The sequence below is a fragment of the Protopterus annectens genome, chromosome 16.part0 (assembly GCF_019279795.1).
Source record: "Protopterus annectens isolate FY-2018-M chromosome 16.part0, PAN1.0, whole genome shotgun sequence".
Lineage (NCBI taxonomy): Eukaryota > Metazoa > Chordata > Ceratodontiformes > Protopteridae > Protopterus > Protopterus annectens.
In genome coordinates this window covers 397042252-397061047 of record NC_056750.1, presented here as the reverse complement: position 1 = coordinate 397061047, position 18796 = coordinate 397042252, and the positions used below count along the sequence as shown (strand labels likewise).

The 18796-nt window shown below is 38.4% G+C and overlaps 1 protein-coding gene across 3 annotated transcripts in view; it reads left to right on the top strand.

The window, feature by feature from the left end:
* Nucleotides 1-18796, top strand: part of ADGRD2 (adhesion G protein-coupled receptor D2) — a 1709855-nt gene that overhangs the window by 826369 nt on the left and 864690 nt on the right. For all 3 annotated transcript variants that reach the window (XM_044058541.1, XM_044058538.1, XM_044058539.1), the window contains exons 19-20: nt 10511-10626; nt 11857-11977. In XM_044058541.1, the coding sequence (XP_043914476.1) occupies nt 10511-10626; nt 11857-11977 (237 nt within the window). The remainder of the gene's footprint in view (nt 1-10510; nt 10627-11856; nt 11978-18796) is intronic.

The window sequence follows — 18796 nt, the reverse complement described above, 5'->3', positions numbered from 1 at the left end:
TCAGTGTATTCTTTAGAGATTAGAAAGTGCTTATACCTGTTTGATACTCTGCAGGTCACATTGAATGCCTGGCTGTTTCTGGTCATAGCTATCATTTATTTTGATATTTAATTTTTTAATAATTGATCACCCTTTGAAGGGCATGTAGACCTGTCTGACTCTTGTGGCAGCATTTACCATTTTTATTGGGGAGGGGACACAGCTGGAAATTTGTGTCAGGCTTCCCATAAGTTGAGTGTGTGAGATTATAATTTATTTTGAGTGTGAGTGAGTCAGAGATCTTAAACTGGAACACATTGTTCTGAAATGCATAATAAGGGCTTACATTTAGAGTGGACAGAGGTATATAGTCCAGTCACAGGAAACAGAGCATGTTCCTGTTGTGCTCTTAAGGGAAATTGTGGAATTTTATTCCTGTGTGCTCTGTGCTCTGGTGTTTTCCGTGAAGTTCCCACACTGGAGCCAGTACTGAGAATTGAGGCTCCTTAATTATTGACCCAGGTTTTAGTGGGGGATATCACATATTGGTGGCAGTCTTGTGGGATATTGGCTGGATGTCACACCTATAATTAGTTTTATTTTCAATATTCAATTATTTTATTATTTTCATGACTATGTTGGTCTTTATGTAGGCTGTCTGACAATGCTTTTATTAATCTTAGGGTGTGTTTCTCTTTAAAAATTACATTTAATTTGCTTATTTTCATGACAATGTGTTTTTGATTGGTTGTTCTGCATTTTAATTAATATAGAAACTGGTATTCGATTATTCAGCATTAACTCTGATGAAGTTCATGGATTTTGGATGAAAGTGCTTAGTTATTGCTGTTTTTTATGGTCTGGAATATAGCAAGTGTTATCATCCAGATGAGTGTGATTTGAACTGTTTTTAGTCATTATTAGTTTTGGTTTTTGTGTTATTGGAAGTTCACTTTGGAGAGATGGCTTCACCGATTCGATTTCCAGCTCACTCACAAGATTTTACCGTACTGAGTGAGCTTACCATTTTATTGCAGCTGCTCAGTAAATATGCTACAAATCCTGAGTCTGGCTCCATAGGCATCATGGCTGGTTAAGGTTGTGTGGTACAAGTTTTAAATGGTGAGGCAAGAGAAAGAAGTTTGTTCAATAGGGTACTATCCAGCATGCATGGAGTTGATAGTAGGGCAGTGAGTTTCCGTCAATTGGTTAGTTTAATTTTGATGACTAGCTTCACCATCACTTCTTTTCTTTTGGGATGTGCAATGTGTGTACAAATTCCAGCATCTTTTCTCATCTGGAGGACTTTGAAACCAAGCTGGCTAAATTTAGAAGTTTACAATTGGAAAATTCCTATTTTTTGGAATGTATTAAGGTTAAATGAAAACCTATGGAGTTAAGGCTTTGGAAGTTGCCCAGTGGTTCCTCCACTAACCCCAAGCTGTTAAATGATCTAGTGGCACTATTTGACCAGACTGGTCTTAGGATCCTAGAGATGTTGATTAAAGACAATGACCACAAACTGGCAGCTTTGAAAGAGGATTATCTTGTCCATTAGTCAAAATTTGCTTTTTTCTACCTATAAGACTGATTATTTGGCTATATTTTCTAAAGTTGATAAACAGGTGAAGGCCAACAGGATGCCCAAAGTAAGAAAACTGGAGAGACAACTTGAGTATGATGTGGGGCTTTGTTTCTCCTCCCCACACAAACGAGTTTATGTTCTCCCCAAAAAAGATATTGCCCCATTTAGGGATGAAGAGCCACTGATGTAAGACTTTCAGCCTTTTTTGGACAGCCCCCACATCCACCGCTTGTAGAGGATAGCGAAACAAAGGACCTCCAGTTATGTATGTAGAGACTCATGGCATTTGCTTGAGAATTTAAGCTCACTGGCATTTGATGATGATGTGTTGTTCATTACAGTGGACACTGGGAACTTGTTTTCAGTTATTCTCCATTCCATCGGAATGGATTGGTTTAGGAGATTTTTAACCAGCCATGCTTCCCTTTCCAAAAATTAAGTTCTGGTTATCGAGACCCTTATAGAACTGGTTTTGAAAAATAACTACATTTTCTTCAAAGGGAAATATTTCCACCAGATTACTAGTGTAGCGATGGGGGTGGCACGTGTACCTATTTATGCCAATGTTGTGTTAGCAATTTGGGAAGAATTATATGTCTTTGCCTCTGACTATTTTGCCCAGGTTTACACTTGTTATAGGTTCCTTGATGTCATACTATTTTTATGAAATCGGACTGTCCATCAGTGGAATACATTTTTGGCTCCATGGGAGGAATCAACAGATTTTTTTAAGATTTACTAGTCACATTGACCCTTGTAGTATCAATTTTTTGGATCTTACACTAGCTAAGGATTTGGTTAACAAAAGATTCAGTTCCACAATTTATCGGAAAGAGATATTTTTGAACTCTTATTTGTATTTTTCAAGTTGTTGTTCCTTCCACCAGAAGAGGACTATAGTTAAAGGGCAGATGGTACATCTGTTGAGGCTGACTATTGACTGCATTGTTTTAAAGGAACACTTATGTTTTTTGTGCTGTCTGTTTTTTGACAGAGGATATCCATAGGATCTTATACATGACATCAGGGATGAGATTTTGAAGCTACAACCTATCAAGTTTCCTCCCATCTTGAATGGTTGTTGCATCAATGAGATTGCAGTTCAGTCAGAGCAACCTGGGGTCACTGAGATTGTTGGTTCTACCCATGGTAGTTTTGTGCACACCTCTACCAGTGGGTCTTTTGTCATTCCTTTTAGCAGCGAGATGAGTAAATATGTAGATTTGATTAAAAGGAATTGGGGCTTGCTGTTCAGCGGAGGAATGAGGATTTTGGGAGACCAGCACACCACTGTATTTAGTAGGGGGAAATCTGAAGGACATTTTGGAAGGAAATCAACAAGGCCAGAGTTCCCATGTAGGCAATAATCACATGTTTGTTTGTGGACATTGCAAGCAATGTAGGTTCATACATGAGGGTCCATATGCAACAGTGAAGGGATACAATCGGACCCTAGCTAACCCCAGGAGGTGTAGTTGTGACACCATTGTGGTGGTTTATCTCATGTTGTGCAGCATGTGAAGTATTTTTTGTGGCAAACCCAACAGAAAATTGAAGTAGAGGATTAGAGACCATACCTGTGACATAAAGAAGAACAAGCCTGCACTTTTATACTTGCAGAAAGTTGTTGCCTATATTTACTTTTATTTTCAATACTTAGTTATTTTATTATTTTCATGACTATATTAGTCTTTATGGAGGCTGTGTGACAATGTATTTATTAATCTTTGGGTGTGTGTCTCTTTGAAATTACATTTAAATTGCTTATTTTCATGTGGAGGTGTTTTTGATTGGTTGTTCTGTATTTAATTGGTATTTAAACTGATATTCAGTCGTTCAGCATTAACTCTGATGAACTCCACGGATTTTGTATAAAAGCGCTCAGTTTTGCTTTTTTTTCCAGTCCAGAGTAAAGTGAGTGCTATCATACAGCTGAGTGTGATTTAAACTAATTTTAGTTGTTGTTAGTTTTGGTTCTTGGTTTTTATGTTATTGGAACTTTATTTCCAAAATTTCTGCCATTCTGCCAACTAAACACTTTGCTGAAAACGATTCAGTATGGACTTACAGTAAGAAAATCATCTCAGACTAGTGGGATATATATTTTTAGTGTCTGTTCAGTGTAACTGATCTGACAGGAGGCATGAACATATGATATAAGCAATGAAAAATTGTTTGACACAGATCCACACAAGGTAGATACATTATATAGCCTTGGGTGAACCTTGGTATGGTGATATGGGTTATAGACAACCTAACAAAAGTGTCTCAATGAGACATGATGGAGGAAATAGATGGACTATGAGGAAATTGCGGAATACAAAAGGGGAAGATTAGGGTTCACTGCTCTGAAGAAGTACTCTTTATAGATGGCATCATTTACTGATGAAAACAAAACTATGCATCTCAGTTGGAGATCTACAATAAAAGCTGATATGTCCAATATGATGGAAATAAGTAGTAAGTTATCAGGGATGAGAGGTATTATAAGAATATAGCTGCATTAAATTTAGGAAAAAGAAATGCAAAGAAATATTGTCACAGAACAAGAAGCAGTAGTCAAGTAGTGTTTAGGAATGAGTCAGATGTGAGTCAAGAAATCTTTATTAAACATAAACTTTGGGGAACACTTTTATCCTCCAGGTTTCTAAATTCCGTATTACTGAAAGTTTCCAAATCAGGTAGTTACACAGAAAAAAAAAACTCTTGTCATTAGGCGGGTGCAAGTTCCCATACTTCCTGTCTGACAGATTGTATACTCTCATCACAACAGTTATATATTGAGAACTCTAATGTCATCACTATCTTGAAGAGGGAAGAAATACTCCATTCCCTTACTTTATGACCTGTCATAAATCCATCCCTGACAATTTCGTGAATTCAATAAATTAATTCTGATTCAAACATTTATGCTTTGAAAAGGTACCCTAACTTCATGAGGTAGTAAAAAATGCATAAATGAAAATAGATAAAAATTTCAGAACTTTACTAGAAAGGCTCACCCAGATTCTGCTACACTTTGCTGTGAGGGATGGTTAGATTGCTTTTTATTTGTTGTATTACTTTATTGCTTTTTTCTATTTCGAATACTGTGCTTTGTTTTATTTACCTTGTGTTTTACTTGTATTCTGCGTTTAACTGCATATTAAAACTTGAAAAGAGACCACAGCTCTGCCTCTTGTGTGTCTGGCAGAATGTTTTTTCCCATCCGGTTACTGTAGTGTTCTTATACACCACTGTCTTTCTAGTTGCCTTCCCTTTATGTTAATTTGACCATATATGTCATTTCCTCTCTGTTTTAATGGCTTGTGTGAGTAAGCACAAAATTATCATTTTGTGAAATCACTCCCCTTCAACTATTTAAATTTATTGGCCATCTTACTGTATTCCATAGTACCAGAATACAAAAGTGACCACCCCCTTTCAATCTATCTTGCTGTTTTAAAAATAGTGGCTCTCCACTAAAACTTAACTTTTTAGTCAGGTAAAACTTAAGTTACATACTTTCACATCTAACTCCTCTAGTGCACATGGCAGTGTTTAGGATAAACAATTTTTTTCATCTTACCTTTAAGCATCCCTGTGACTAGCACTTGCTTTAAAACCTGCTGGAAAACACTAGGACGTCTTAAACTGATACAAGGACTCAACTCTCCTTGTTAATAAGGAGAAATTAATCGTAGGCACTAAACCGCCTATAATTACAAAGCACATTGCTCAGGTAAGGGAAAACAGCTCTTGTACTTTACAAAAAAAAGAAAAGCACAAACCAGGCATGTCCAAGGCTCAGCTTCCGGTGATTTCTCCTATCCACCTGGTGAATCTGGGCATACTGGGGCAACGCAGCAATTGCCTCGTACACAGACAACCCTCTCCTCCTACTACCCAACACTACAACCTGTGAGAGATGCACTTAACATAGCCAAACTGGAAGCAAAGCTCTCTCTACCCAAGATTGTGCTAGACAGTCAAGAGGAGAAGGTTAACATTCGCACCTTGCCTCAAGCAACACATAGCCCTTCTAAACCCACACCACCAACACCCACACATAGCAACACTAAACCCACCCACACATAGCAACACTAAACCCACATATGTGGAGGCCCTTAACAGTAACCTGCCCAAGCAACAAGGACCTCTGAAACTGAAATACAAACAAACACCAATCACAACCAAAGTGTCACATAGCTCACAACACCAGTGTGCCACCCAACAATAGCCCCTAAGGCAAGACAATGTACCCAAAACTTTAGTCATAGGTGACTCTATAGTCAAGCACACTGATGTCCCACTCACCAGGCTGAACAAGGAGAAAATAATAGTCAGCTGCCTGTCGGGTGCCAGGGTCCGCCACATAACATATACACTCAAGTCACTCCTCAACAAGTGCAAATATGACTCTGTCATTGTCCATTTTGGAGTGAATGACTTGAGACGTACCTCACTGGACTACATGAAAAGAGACATGGAAGAGCTCTCGGATCATGTGGCCCAGGCAGGTATGACCCTAGCCCTGAGTAGCATCCTGCCTTTGCCCAGAATGAAACCACAGTATAAAGACAAAATGATTGACTTCAACAATTGGCTAAGCTTCTGGTGTCATTCAAAGGGGATCAAGTATCTGTCTGCCTGGGACGACATGATCGACAGACCACAATGCTTTGCCAGAGATGGTCTGCACCTGTCTCCCCTGGGATTCAGGTTACTGGCTAATGCTCTTGCCACCCCTATAGTGCCTTTTTTAGGCAAAGTTCAAAGGACAAAACCACCAACATAACAGGTACAAGCATACAAAATCTGAAGGTAATGCTACTCAATGCTAGACATCTAAACCTCAAAATGCACTCTCTCGAGGCACTCCTAAAAATGGAGAACATCGATATCTGTGCAGTAACTGAGACTTGGTTCAATGCTCCAGAGCGCACCCCTGCAGTACCAGGCTACAACTCTTGCCACGCTTTTTGGCCACCAAACCAGGACCGAAACACTAAAGGTGGAGGAGTGTCCATATTCACCAAGGATATTCAGAACAACAGGCTAGTTTCCCAACACAATGTGTCTGAAATTCTCCAGGTGCAACTAACACTAAGTAAGACTGCAATCCAAATTGTAGCTTGCTACAGATCCCCCACCATACCCCAAGATTCTCACTACACCTTTCTAAACATACTGGAAAATATTAAGATACACCCAAACACCCTAATACTGGGTGATTTCAACTACCCTGCCATTAACTTGGAAAACTACTCATGTACCAACACCTTTGCCCAACAGTTCTTGGAATTCATAAATTCCAGTGCCCTGGATCAACTAATCCTTAGTCCCACCAGAGGCTCCAATATCCTAGACCTCATTATTACCGAAATGAGAAATCGATGCTCCACACCTATGGTCACCCCCTCATTTGTCAGGTCTGACCATAAGCTAATCACCTTCGACATCCACATCCCACCCCCACCCCCCAGTAAGGAAACCTCCGTAAAAACCTTCTCCAAAGCTAACTTCATGCTACTCAAGTCAGAATTGACAAACTTCATATCACCCATGCAGACGGGAACTGAAAGTTCGACTGCTGAATCCTACACTAAGGCACTGTATGAGCATATCCACTTGTGCGTGAATCGTGCCATCCCCAATAGAACCAAAACTCTGTCCTCCAAAAAAAGGAAGCCAATCTGGTGATCCCTTGCCATAAACAAAGTTTACAACAAAAGGAAGAAACTGTTGCAAAAAAAGAGGAAAATCCCAGGATGCAAAAAACTCCCTTACCAGCCTCAGTAAGAAGCTGAGATCCCTCATAAAATCCTCCAAAGCTAGTTACGAAAATAAAATTGCCAAAGATTCCAAAGACAACTACAAGGCATTCTATAGCTATATCAAAAATCTAAATGGCAATCCTCAGATCTGCTCTGAGCTACAACCGATGGCATTAAATATACTGATCCCAGGGATATTGCCCCTCTCACCCCCTAAAGGGCCCATCTCAATACCAAAAGATTGCCAAATTCCGGTAATAACGGCCACACAGGTAAAAAATGCACTCTCCAAAGCTAAGAATACAGTATCCATGGGACCAGACGGCATCCCAGGCTGTGTACTACATAAACTACAAAATGAACTGGCAGCTCACCTAAGTGTCATGTTTAATCATAGCCTCACCTCAGGCTTTGTGCCCACTGAGTGGTGCACAGCTACACTTATCCCAATTCACAAGGGGGGATCCACCTTGGATCCCAGGAACTACTACCCCATCAGTCTGATGAGCCTGATCTGCAAGGCCATGGAACTTCTAAACAAAGACATTGGCAACCTTCAAACACTGGACCCCATGCTGTTTGGGTTCATGAAGGGCCTATCTTGTCTCCTGAACCTGATTGACTTCTTTGAATCAGTCTCCAGAGCCGTGGACAAGGGTAAGGTGGTCCACACAACCTATCTGGACCTCACCAAGGCCTTTAACACCATTCCCCACTCTGGAATAATAGATAAACTTACTAGGCTGGGCATTAATCCCTACGTCACTCGATGGGTTGCCAACTGGCTTACTGACAGAACCCACACTGTAAAAGTAGCCAACTCCAAATCCAGCTCCAGACAAGTGACAAGTGGACTATCTCAGGGTTCAGTCCTGGGACCACTCTTGTTTGGCATCTACTTCTCTGAAGTACAGGCCAACACTAAGGGACTCTGGATAACAAAGTTCGCAGATGACTGCAAACTGAGAGCCATTATTAAATCCCCAGATGATGTGGATATTCTGCAAAAGGGCATTACAGAAACAGATGCTTGGTGCCAGAGCCATGGGCTCAAGCTCAATGCCAAGAAATGTATAGTTATCCCCTTTGGAAAAAAACATGTACCCGCGAATTACCACATAGGTGGTAGTACACTAAACACCGAAAGTGTGATGAGACTTAGGGACACAGGTGGACAGTGGACTCGCCTTCAATAACCACATCGCTACAACAGTCAGGAAATCCTTCTATGTGGCACACCTCATCACTAAGGGCTTTTCATTCAGAAAAAAGGAGGTCATTGCCCCACTGTACTCATCCCTCATTAGACCCATTATAGAATACAATGCCCCATTTGGTATGTACCTCTCAAAACATATGCAACAACTGGAAAGGCCGCAGAAATACCTCACTAAAAGAATCACAAGGCCTAAAGCAGACACCCTATACTGACCATCTAAAAAAACTCCAGCTATACTCTGTTGCATATTGTCTACTCGGAGGTGATCTCTGCTTAACATACAAGGCCATGTCAAACCCAGAGCTGTTAGACATGCTACACTTAAAGAAATCCCAATCCCTCAGAGGCACATGCTCCAGGGATCTAAACCTTGTCATCACAATGAACAAAACATGCTGGAGGGATAGGTTCCTTACCCAGAGACTCCCCAGACTCTGGAATAGACTGCCCATACATGTCAAGCAGAACCTCTTTGGCCCTCTTCAAAAGGAACCTTGATGATTGGATGGGAGATAGGAAATTCACCCCGGGAATCACATCGGTCACCTTGCTAGACAGGGGTCCAGGGAAGTAAATACTGTGGGAAGAAATAGCCAGGGAATTGTTATGGCTAGGCTTGTATAGGCCCTAGGGCTGATAGCCTAGTACCAACCTATGAACCTATTATTACCCTAAATTTAAAGTGGGTAAGCAAGCTGAGAAAACAGAAAAAGTAGTGATGTTAGGATGCATAGGAAAAAAACATTATCTGGAGAAAAATGACTTACTACATGTACATATTATTTGTGGGGCCTCTATCTGAACACTGTGTGCACTTAAAGATTTCTCATCATATGGTGATATAGACCAAACAGACTTAATAAGCGAAGAGTGAGAAAGGTAACAGCTTATTACATATGCAAATGGTTTGTAAGGCTTCTATATTCAATACAAAGTACAGAAGGGTTTCAACTTCTGATTGTATAGTTAAGATATTTATAAATAGTGTTGTAAAAATATTTTTTTTATTTTATTTTTTATTTTACATTTGTTAACCGGGATAGACCGACTGGATACATGTCCATTTTCAGCGGAGGCCCGGGGAGAAAAGCTCCAAACCAGTACAACATTTTAATAAAGTCACAGATTCATTTACAATTCACAGCACAAAAAACTATTACTTATTCCATAATTATTGTTCAGGAAGATTGAGAATAGACATAATAAAGAAATATGCAGTGACAGCCAGTCTTCACCTACAATCATATGAAAAGAAACTATGCAGATGAATAAGATTGAAAGGTTTGAATTTAGTGAACTATAAAGTCTGAATAAGAGGTGTGGAAGAGCAAGGAAACATGAGAAAATGCAGAAGATGGTAAGACTCTTTGTCACTGTCAGGAAGTAACTTTTCACAGAGAATAGTGAAATATGAATTAATCTTTCTGCAAAGGCAGCATGCCAAAATTGTAAATTAATTCAGAAGCCAACCATAAGGCTTTTGAGAGGTGGGTGAATGGTGGTAGGCAATGACAGCCTGAAGTCAGTAGATGAACTTGGAGGCTCAGTGATGGTCATATACACCTAGCACTGGGGGTCCTTAACTACATCTGGATTCTATTTCATTATTTTCTGAGAACTGTGGTTGTAAATGTAGTACATTCTTCCCCTGTCTTTACTTGCCTAGAGATATGATACGCATTGCCTTCATTCTAGCCCACAGGTCTCTCTTCATAGGGCTTGTATGTAGCATTTCTTCAACTTTGTATATCATATTATTTAAATCAGCAGCCTCACCTTTCAGTATAGCTTGCCCTTCTGCACATATGTATGCTTTACAGTGTAATTAAATCAGGGAAAACACTTCATTGAACTTGATTATTGAAAGGAATACCTGAGTATAGCCTTTATCACAAAATAAAGTTGTACCAACTTTCCTTTAGGATACAATTATATTTTGTAATGGGATATTATTTTCTTTCTGTATTACAGGTCAATACATTTGTCCTGTTCCGTGTAGTTATGGTTACAGTGTCCAGTGCCAGGAGACGTACGCAGATGCTAGCACCAAAATGTAGCCATGAAACACAGCTGGGGAATCAGATATGGTAAGCTGCATCCCAATCAGTTTGTTTTAGGGGTTTCGCAAGGATAATGATTTTCAAACCATGCTTTGCCATGCAGACACACAACATATAATAAAATCATTTTGTTTAGTTTTGTAAGCCAAAATTATAATTTAGGAAATTACTTTTCTCTGCATCTGTTGAGAAGTAATTTGATATCCCTTCTGTTGTGATGTTTTGATTATAATGTTTTGAAGTGTTCTGCGGAGATTATGGAAGCATGCTTTAGGTTAGCCTGACACAGAATAATGTTTCTTGTAGAATATAAACATGTAAGCCTTTTCCTTATAAACTATATGTAATCTATTAATTGATTTGAGACTGTCTTTTGTGTAGGAGTGTGAGCTCTATAACAAATTAATGGACACAAGTCCATAGAGAGTGTATACAAATGTGTGTGTGTTTGTGTATAAACTTCAAGGCTGAGAGGAAAAGAACATTTTGAAAATAGGTAACAAACTAAAAGAACTTTTTTATAGAAAAACTGTATTGTTTGCTATCCCTAAAACCAGGTTTGCCAGCATCAAGACAATGAGCTCATCAAATGATGCCATCTCACAAGCAGATATTTTATTATTCTTTGTTTTAGGCATCATTTGCTTACCTCCTTTTGATATGTGAAAAAGGCCCAGACAAGACAGAAGATGCAGTCTTTCTTTGCTTACTATATCTGCACTAAATATACCCAAAACATTCTTGCCAATGGCAGCACCTTGGTGGGTGATAATTATATTTAATGACTTTTTGTCTGGGCAAGTTAAAAAAAAATCTTGGAAACTAGTGCTTATTTATGACATGGTTAAAACCCTTAAAAGATCTTAAGTGGTGTCAGGATGAGTCTGAGACGGACTGTTCAGTGGCTTATTAAACATATGGGCATTGTGACACTTTATTAAGCAGAATCACAGAGCAGGCAAACAGAAGCAAAACAATGAGAATTTCACATGCAGAGTCTGATAAAGTGCAATTTTTCCATAGTGTTAGAAATTATTTATGTGATTTGCTTTCCAGACATACAGAAAACATTCTATTCTCTCTGCTTCAGTACACTGTAAACAAAGTTGCAGTCTGACAGTCTTTATGCCAGAAAATAGAAGAGGAAATAACTGATATAATATTAATAATCCTTAAAAAATCACTTGTTCACAACTTGGTTATTTTAAATTGCAGTGTTTGTTCATAATGACAGTATAATGTTTCTCTTTATGACAGGGCTGCTGCTAAACCAGTTATTGTTCTACTCCCCGTACTGGGTCTGACATGGTTCTGTGGCATCTTAGTGCATCTGAGCCTTACGCTGGCCTACATCTTTATCGGCATGAATTCATTTCAGGTAGGCAGTTCACAGAACTGTGTGAATGTCTTAATAATGCGCGCATAAAACAAAGTTCTTTTTTGTCAGCAACTTACTCTAAACTCGTTAGATTGGGTGAATGACCAGAATATACTCCAGTCCTCTGGAGTTATCCCAAAACCTATTATGGTACAGCTTAAAAGTGTAAGCACAGTTTTCGTAAATCCAACCAGTCTAAGAAAGGAATTTTTTTTTTCACTGAGTATAGCCATCTCAGAATCTAGGTGAAAAAACACATACACATCATAAATTGTGCATTTAGTAATGAAATTATTTTGAGTACTAAAAGTGGTAAAAAATAAAATCTAAGTTAAGTTTGCCTGTCAAGTATCAATATTTATATCATCCAGAAAACATTTATTCTAATATTGTCAGATGTTTGCTTTATCATCACACCCACACAAGAAAGCACACACATGCAAGTATGTGTATGCGCACACACACACACACACACACACACACACACACACACACACACACACACACACACACACACACACACACATGCCATAATGCAAACCACATTACAGTGTACCATCCCAAACTCTCAGTAATAATTGCAGATCTGATGGCTTAGAGAATCTCAATGGCATAAGTCTATGTTTGACTGGACACATGGTCAGAGATGTCCATGAATACTGTTCTCTTTGTTTATATGTTCAGAACTGCAGACACTGTGAAAGGTTTCTGGTCAGTGATATTTCATTAATTACTACTGTAACATTAAATTTCTGCCTTAGTGAAATAATTTCATAGAACTATAAGAACTGCTCACCTATTTGACTAGTCATCTCTCTCACTTCTATGTTTCTTCCTTCCCCTCCAGTTTTTGGAAAATAACAGAATAACATTTTATTTTGTTCACTTGCATTACTTCAAAAGTCATTTCTTTTGCAGATGTCTCCAGTTTTTATAGTAGTACAAAAGCTCCTGCATGAGCTGCCATATGCTGTGGTATAAAAAGAACAAAATCCTGCAAAACGTTATTAATAGATTTTTTGAGCATTGCTTTTTCAGCTATTAAATGTATTTGTTAGATGCAAAACGAATCTGCCCTGCTGTGGCAGCAATGGTATTTGTGATGTCACATTACTGTGACATGTTGAAAGTCGTGCTTTTTTGTTGCAGAGATGAGTATTAAACCAAATAATGCAGCCAACCTACTCCCCAGCTATTTCTTGAAACTTACAGCAGATGCTATTGCTATCCCAGTCTCCACTCTCATAAACAGATCAATTGTTGAAAACTATGTGCCCAAACTCTGGAAAATATCCTATGTTACACCCATACATAAAGGCGGGACCTCCACTGAACTTAATAACTACAGACCCATTGCTTTACTCTCCCCCCTGGCCAAAATCCTAGAAAAATGCATCCATACCCAGATGCTAAACTATCTCCTAGACTGCAACATCCTGTCACCTACTCAGCATGGTTTCAGACCTGCCCATAGTACCACTACAGCTCTCCTCTGCTTCACAGACACAGTAAACTGTCTCAAAAATGAAGGCCTGCAAGTGTCAACTCTTTTTTTGGATATGTCCAGAGCATTTGACACAGTCTCGCACTAAATCCTGCTAAACAAACTAAACCAATATCATCTATCTAATTCCACTCTTACCTGGTTCCAAAGCTACTTAACTGACAGGTACCAAGCTGTGAAATGGGAAAATTCTCTCTCTCCTCAGCTGCCCATAACTATAGGAGTCCCACAGGGTTCTATCTTAGGACCACTACTATTCACAGTCTTCACAAATGACCTCCACACCTCCACACAGCATGCATCTATAATTCAGTATGCAGATGACACTACCTTAATCTGTGCTGCACAAAACATTCCCACCCTCCTGCAAACAACTCAACTAGCATTCTCTGACGTTGAAAACTACCTTACCAAAGCCCAACTTCTCCTCAATCCAAAGAAAACTCAGCTTATGATTATAACCAGTTCTAACAAAAACACTAACGGTCAATTCACTATCTACTCCACAAATGCTACTCCAATTGCTCCAGTGCCACAGGCTAAGCTATTGGGAATAACCATAGACTCCCACCTAAAATTTGATAGTCATCTGAACTTAACTATTAAAAAAGTACATGCCAAACTGGGGTCACTCTACCGTATCAAACCATTTCTTACCAACAACACAAGACCAGCCATTGCTCGCTCCCAACTTCTATCCACCCTACTCTATGCATCTCCCATTCTGACTAATCTCAACAAAACTGAACTAAGCAAAATGGAAGCTTGCTATAACAGAATTGCCTGTTTTGCTGCAAATTGCTCATATAGAACTCATCATTGTACTGCTTTGAGACAGCTCCACTGGCTTGAACTGCCCAACCTCCTAACCTACAATCAGCTCTGCCTCTGTCATTCTATTACCTCCCCAATAAGTGTCCTGCCCTCAAAAACCTAGTACAACATCACTCAGCCAAAAGGCCTCTTAGATCATCAAGCAAACTACTACTAGAAGTCACCAACATCTACAATAGCTTTGGAGATGCACTATATAGTAGTTCGGTGGCTAAAAAATGGAACTCTGTCCCTACTAGCATTCAAAACACATCATCCAAAGCCTCCTTTAAAGACCTCATCAGGCAACATCTCAAGCAAAGTTGGCAGTGCCATGATTGCTCCCCAGGCTAGTGAAAGCGGATAACATAAGCATACTAAATCTAGAGCAATTGATAATAGTTTTTCAATCTTACTCACAAACACTGGCTAATCTACAATGTATGTACTGTACCTGTGTACTATGTATGTATTCTGCCTACATTCCAAAGTTCAGCTGTACACCACAAATCTATTACTTACCTTTATTTTTAAAATTAATATCTTTTTTGATTGTTCTCTCCACTGTAACTGTTTGTGCCGCATGCCACTGTAAAAACATGTCTCTTGTAATTTGTGTGTATACTGATTATGTCTAAATAACTAAATGTGTCTGTAATTTTTCTTTGTGGAGCTTTTCTCCCCGGGCCTCTGCTGAAAAAGGGCCTTTTCGGATCAGTCAGACACCCCCGGTTAACAAATGTAAAATAAATAAATAACAGGTTGCAGCTAGCCATTTTGCCTTCTCCACCAATGAATAATGACCACTTGATTTTGCTCTGACTAGCCAGTTACAGGTGTTCAACTTTCTATTTGATTGTAATAATACTGAAGTAATGCAGCTACTGCAGGATTGCATTTGTGTAAGAATGCCATGCACTGTATTGGTGAAATGCTTTTTCCCATTGTTGCGTTAGCATGGAGTTAGTATATATAAGAAAGGAGATGTAAAGGGTGTACTGGAAATGGTCACAAGCTAAATTTAGAAAAAGTGCAGTATAGAGCATTTGGTTTAAAAGTTACTCCTATTTCTGTTATAAATGGTGCTCCTCTTCAAACAGATATGGTCATAAGATACCTGGATATTTATGTGGACAACTCTGTCTCATATGATCATCATGTTTCCATCATACTTGATAAAAACTTCTATTTGGCTCTATTAATTTCCAAGAGAAATCTACAGAATCCAAGTAAGTCATCTTACTCAGACATATTATAGAAAATAACACCACTTTTATACATCCAAATCCAAGTATATTGCTGCCAGTGATATTAAACAAGAAAATTAAAGATCATAAATCCTTCAACTCTCATAATAGATTAGCACAACTTTCCTTATACCTCACTGCCTACCAGCTACTATGAACTAAGCTGTGTCTAATTTTTTGAGACATATAAAAAAACAGTCTTATTTGATGTCCTATTTCTTCACAAAACCAGTTGCTTTACAAATGCTCGTAGTAGGGATCTAAATCTGTACCAACACACAAAGAAGTTTTGCTTGAGGAAAATGTCAACTTACACCATAGAGTGGGAATACATTGCATTATCAGTACAAGCCAAGCACAACAATATTCTGTCTAACTTTATGGCTAGTCTTGATGATTGGAAGGGTATACACAAATTTACTCCAGGGTTATCATGTACTGCCCTGCTCAGTTTGGGAGGTGAACACTATTAAGTGCTTGTAAAGGGTGCCAAGGACTTCTGTGTGCCTACTTAAAGGTGTATATGACTATGTATCTTGTGGTTTCTGTGACCACTTTGGAATATGACACAGTCAATCTGGGGATATTTTAATTACCTATATATAGCTTAACAAACATTGCAAACAACAAATATGCAGAACAGCTCCTGGACTTCATCAGGGCAAACTCTTGAACAGATAGTACCACCCATACCATAGTCTCAAATGTACTTGATTTATTTCTTACAAGTATTATTCCAGTATATTCTACCCCTTCTCTGACTCCATAACTGGTAAAAGCATACTACCACTCCAGATACCACCAGGTGGTAATATTTCCCATAAATACATAGTTTCAGATATGACCATGTGATTATATTCTCCTTAAAACACAGCTCCAGATAACACCATGCAGTAATATTCACCATAAAAACCCAGCTCCAGATACCACCATTTAGTAATATTCCCCATAAAAATAGCTCCAGATACCACCACGCGGTAATATTCCTCATAAAACCCATCTCCAAATGGACATAAATACTACTCTCTGCAGGGACTACTGCAAGCCTAACTTCCTACAACTAGCTGATGACCTAAGGAGTTTTAAATTCCCCTCCATCTAAAGAGCGACCCAATGGCTGCACAGACTCTGATCTCTTTTCACAGCAAATTTCTGGCACCGATGCCCATGTTCCCATCTTCCATAAATACAATACTAAGTTTAAAACATATCACCTGTGATGGTACTCCCACATCAATATACTCTACAACAACAGGGGGAAAACTAGTGCACCAAAGAAAAAATTTAAATCCCCCGCACTATATGCGACCTGAAAAGGACAAATAAAAAAACAAGATGAAGTATAAAAACTTGCAAGTCAAAATACAAATTAAACATATCTAGATCATCCAAGGACAAATACGAAGCAATCTCCTAACTTCAACAGGAAGCTCAGAAATAATAATTATCAATTCACTGTGCATATATCCTATGATACCAGCCATTCTGACTCTAAGCCTGATGGGAACTACACATATACTATGGAACATGTTTAGTGCACACTTTTTACCTCATCCTTCCACCTCTTCCCCCCATACCATCCAGTAAGCACCTCTCTTTAATTACCTCTGAACAAGTCCTAATGTCCTCTCCAAAACTAGGAACAAAAGCTCTGTTGGTCTAGATATCATACCCTATTGATTCCTTGTAAGTATGAAACACTGTCTCATACACCCCTCAAAATAGGAACAAAGGCTCATATAAATTACATGCCTCTTTGTCTGATTAGCATAAAACACGCATAACAAAGAGCATGTAACCACTCCCAGTTCCAGTAAGGTTCAGTAAAACCCATTTAAAAAATGACAGACAAAAATACATAAAATATAAGAACATTACCAAAGACATAACAAAAAATCTGTAAACTTTAATGGATGATATTTCAAAAATTTGCCTCAAAAACTTATTTCTTTTTGCTTGTGTAACATGTGTAATCTTTCTTTGAAATGTTGGTGCCACCACTATGCTGGCTGTGTAGTCTGTTTTTTGTGCACTAAACAGCTTTAAAATCATGCATGGTGGGGGAATCCTGCAAATCATGTGAAGTGGTAAATCAAGCCTGAAAACTGGAGCATACCTCCAAACTACATGCATTTTTTTGAGAAATCATATGAAGAAATAACTTCAGCCTAAAATTAGGAACATACCTGCAAATAGAGACAGCTGAGGGGTCTGATGCATCACTGACTCCCTCACAGAGGTATTCAGTCTTAACTTTTCACTTGGTTATGTACCCAAGGCCTGGATAACAGTTATTGTGGTACCCATTCAGAAGAGTAGATCTTTCTCTGGCACTGGAAACTACAGACCAATTAGCTTTACCAGAATAATTTACAAAATAATGGAATATATGTATATATATATATATATATATATATATATATATATATATATATAAAATCATCAAACCCCAAATTAAAGATGCTGTTCGATTACAAGCCTTTGACCAAAAGTCAGTTTGGCTTTGTGAAAGGTCCAGCTTGCCTACTTAACCTGTGGATTTCTATGAGAAGGTCATAGAGGCACTGGATGAAGTCATGTGTGTGCACACCACTTACCTGGATATGGCCTAGATTTTCAATACTATTCTGCACTCTGGTATTATAGAAAATCTAAGCCAGATAAAAATACACTAATTTGATACTCATTGACTTGTGTCTTATATGCAGAATATGCTTAATAAATGTTGGTAGCACAGTTTCCTCTAAAAGGCTCATCACTAGTGAAGTTCCAGAAACAATCCACTACACTAAAACAAGAACTAATACAGAAATCGCTAAAGCCACAGCTCGTAGAAAAACTTCATTGTAAAAAAACCGCCAAATTTCCACAGCAAAAGCATCTCTTAAAGATACAGGTCACTAAATATTCAACATCCTAAATTCTGATCCTACCATGAAATAAAATGAAAATAGAATAAAATACAATACAATAAAATCACCCATTCCTCAGTGTTCACAAGGACCAACAAACATATTTGTGGATTATATTATTATGTAAAAAATTGCCCTAACACTATATATGTTGAATATCACATAAATACAAAATGAAAAAAAATAAATAAATAATAAACATTGATGAAACATTCGTGAAATGTAAACACTTATTCAAACCTAATAGATTAAAACCATAATGTTGTACTCTATACAAAATTATATATAACATAATTTGTGTGTAACCACAACCTCATCTATCTAAACTTTTCAATTTTAATAA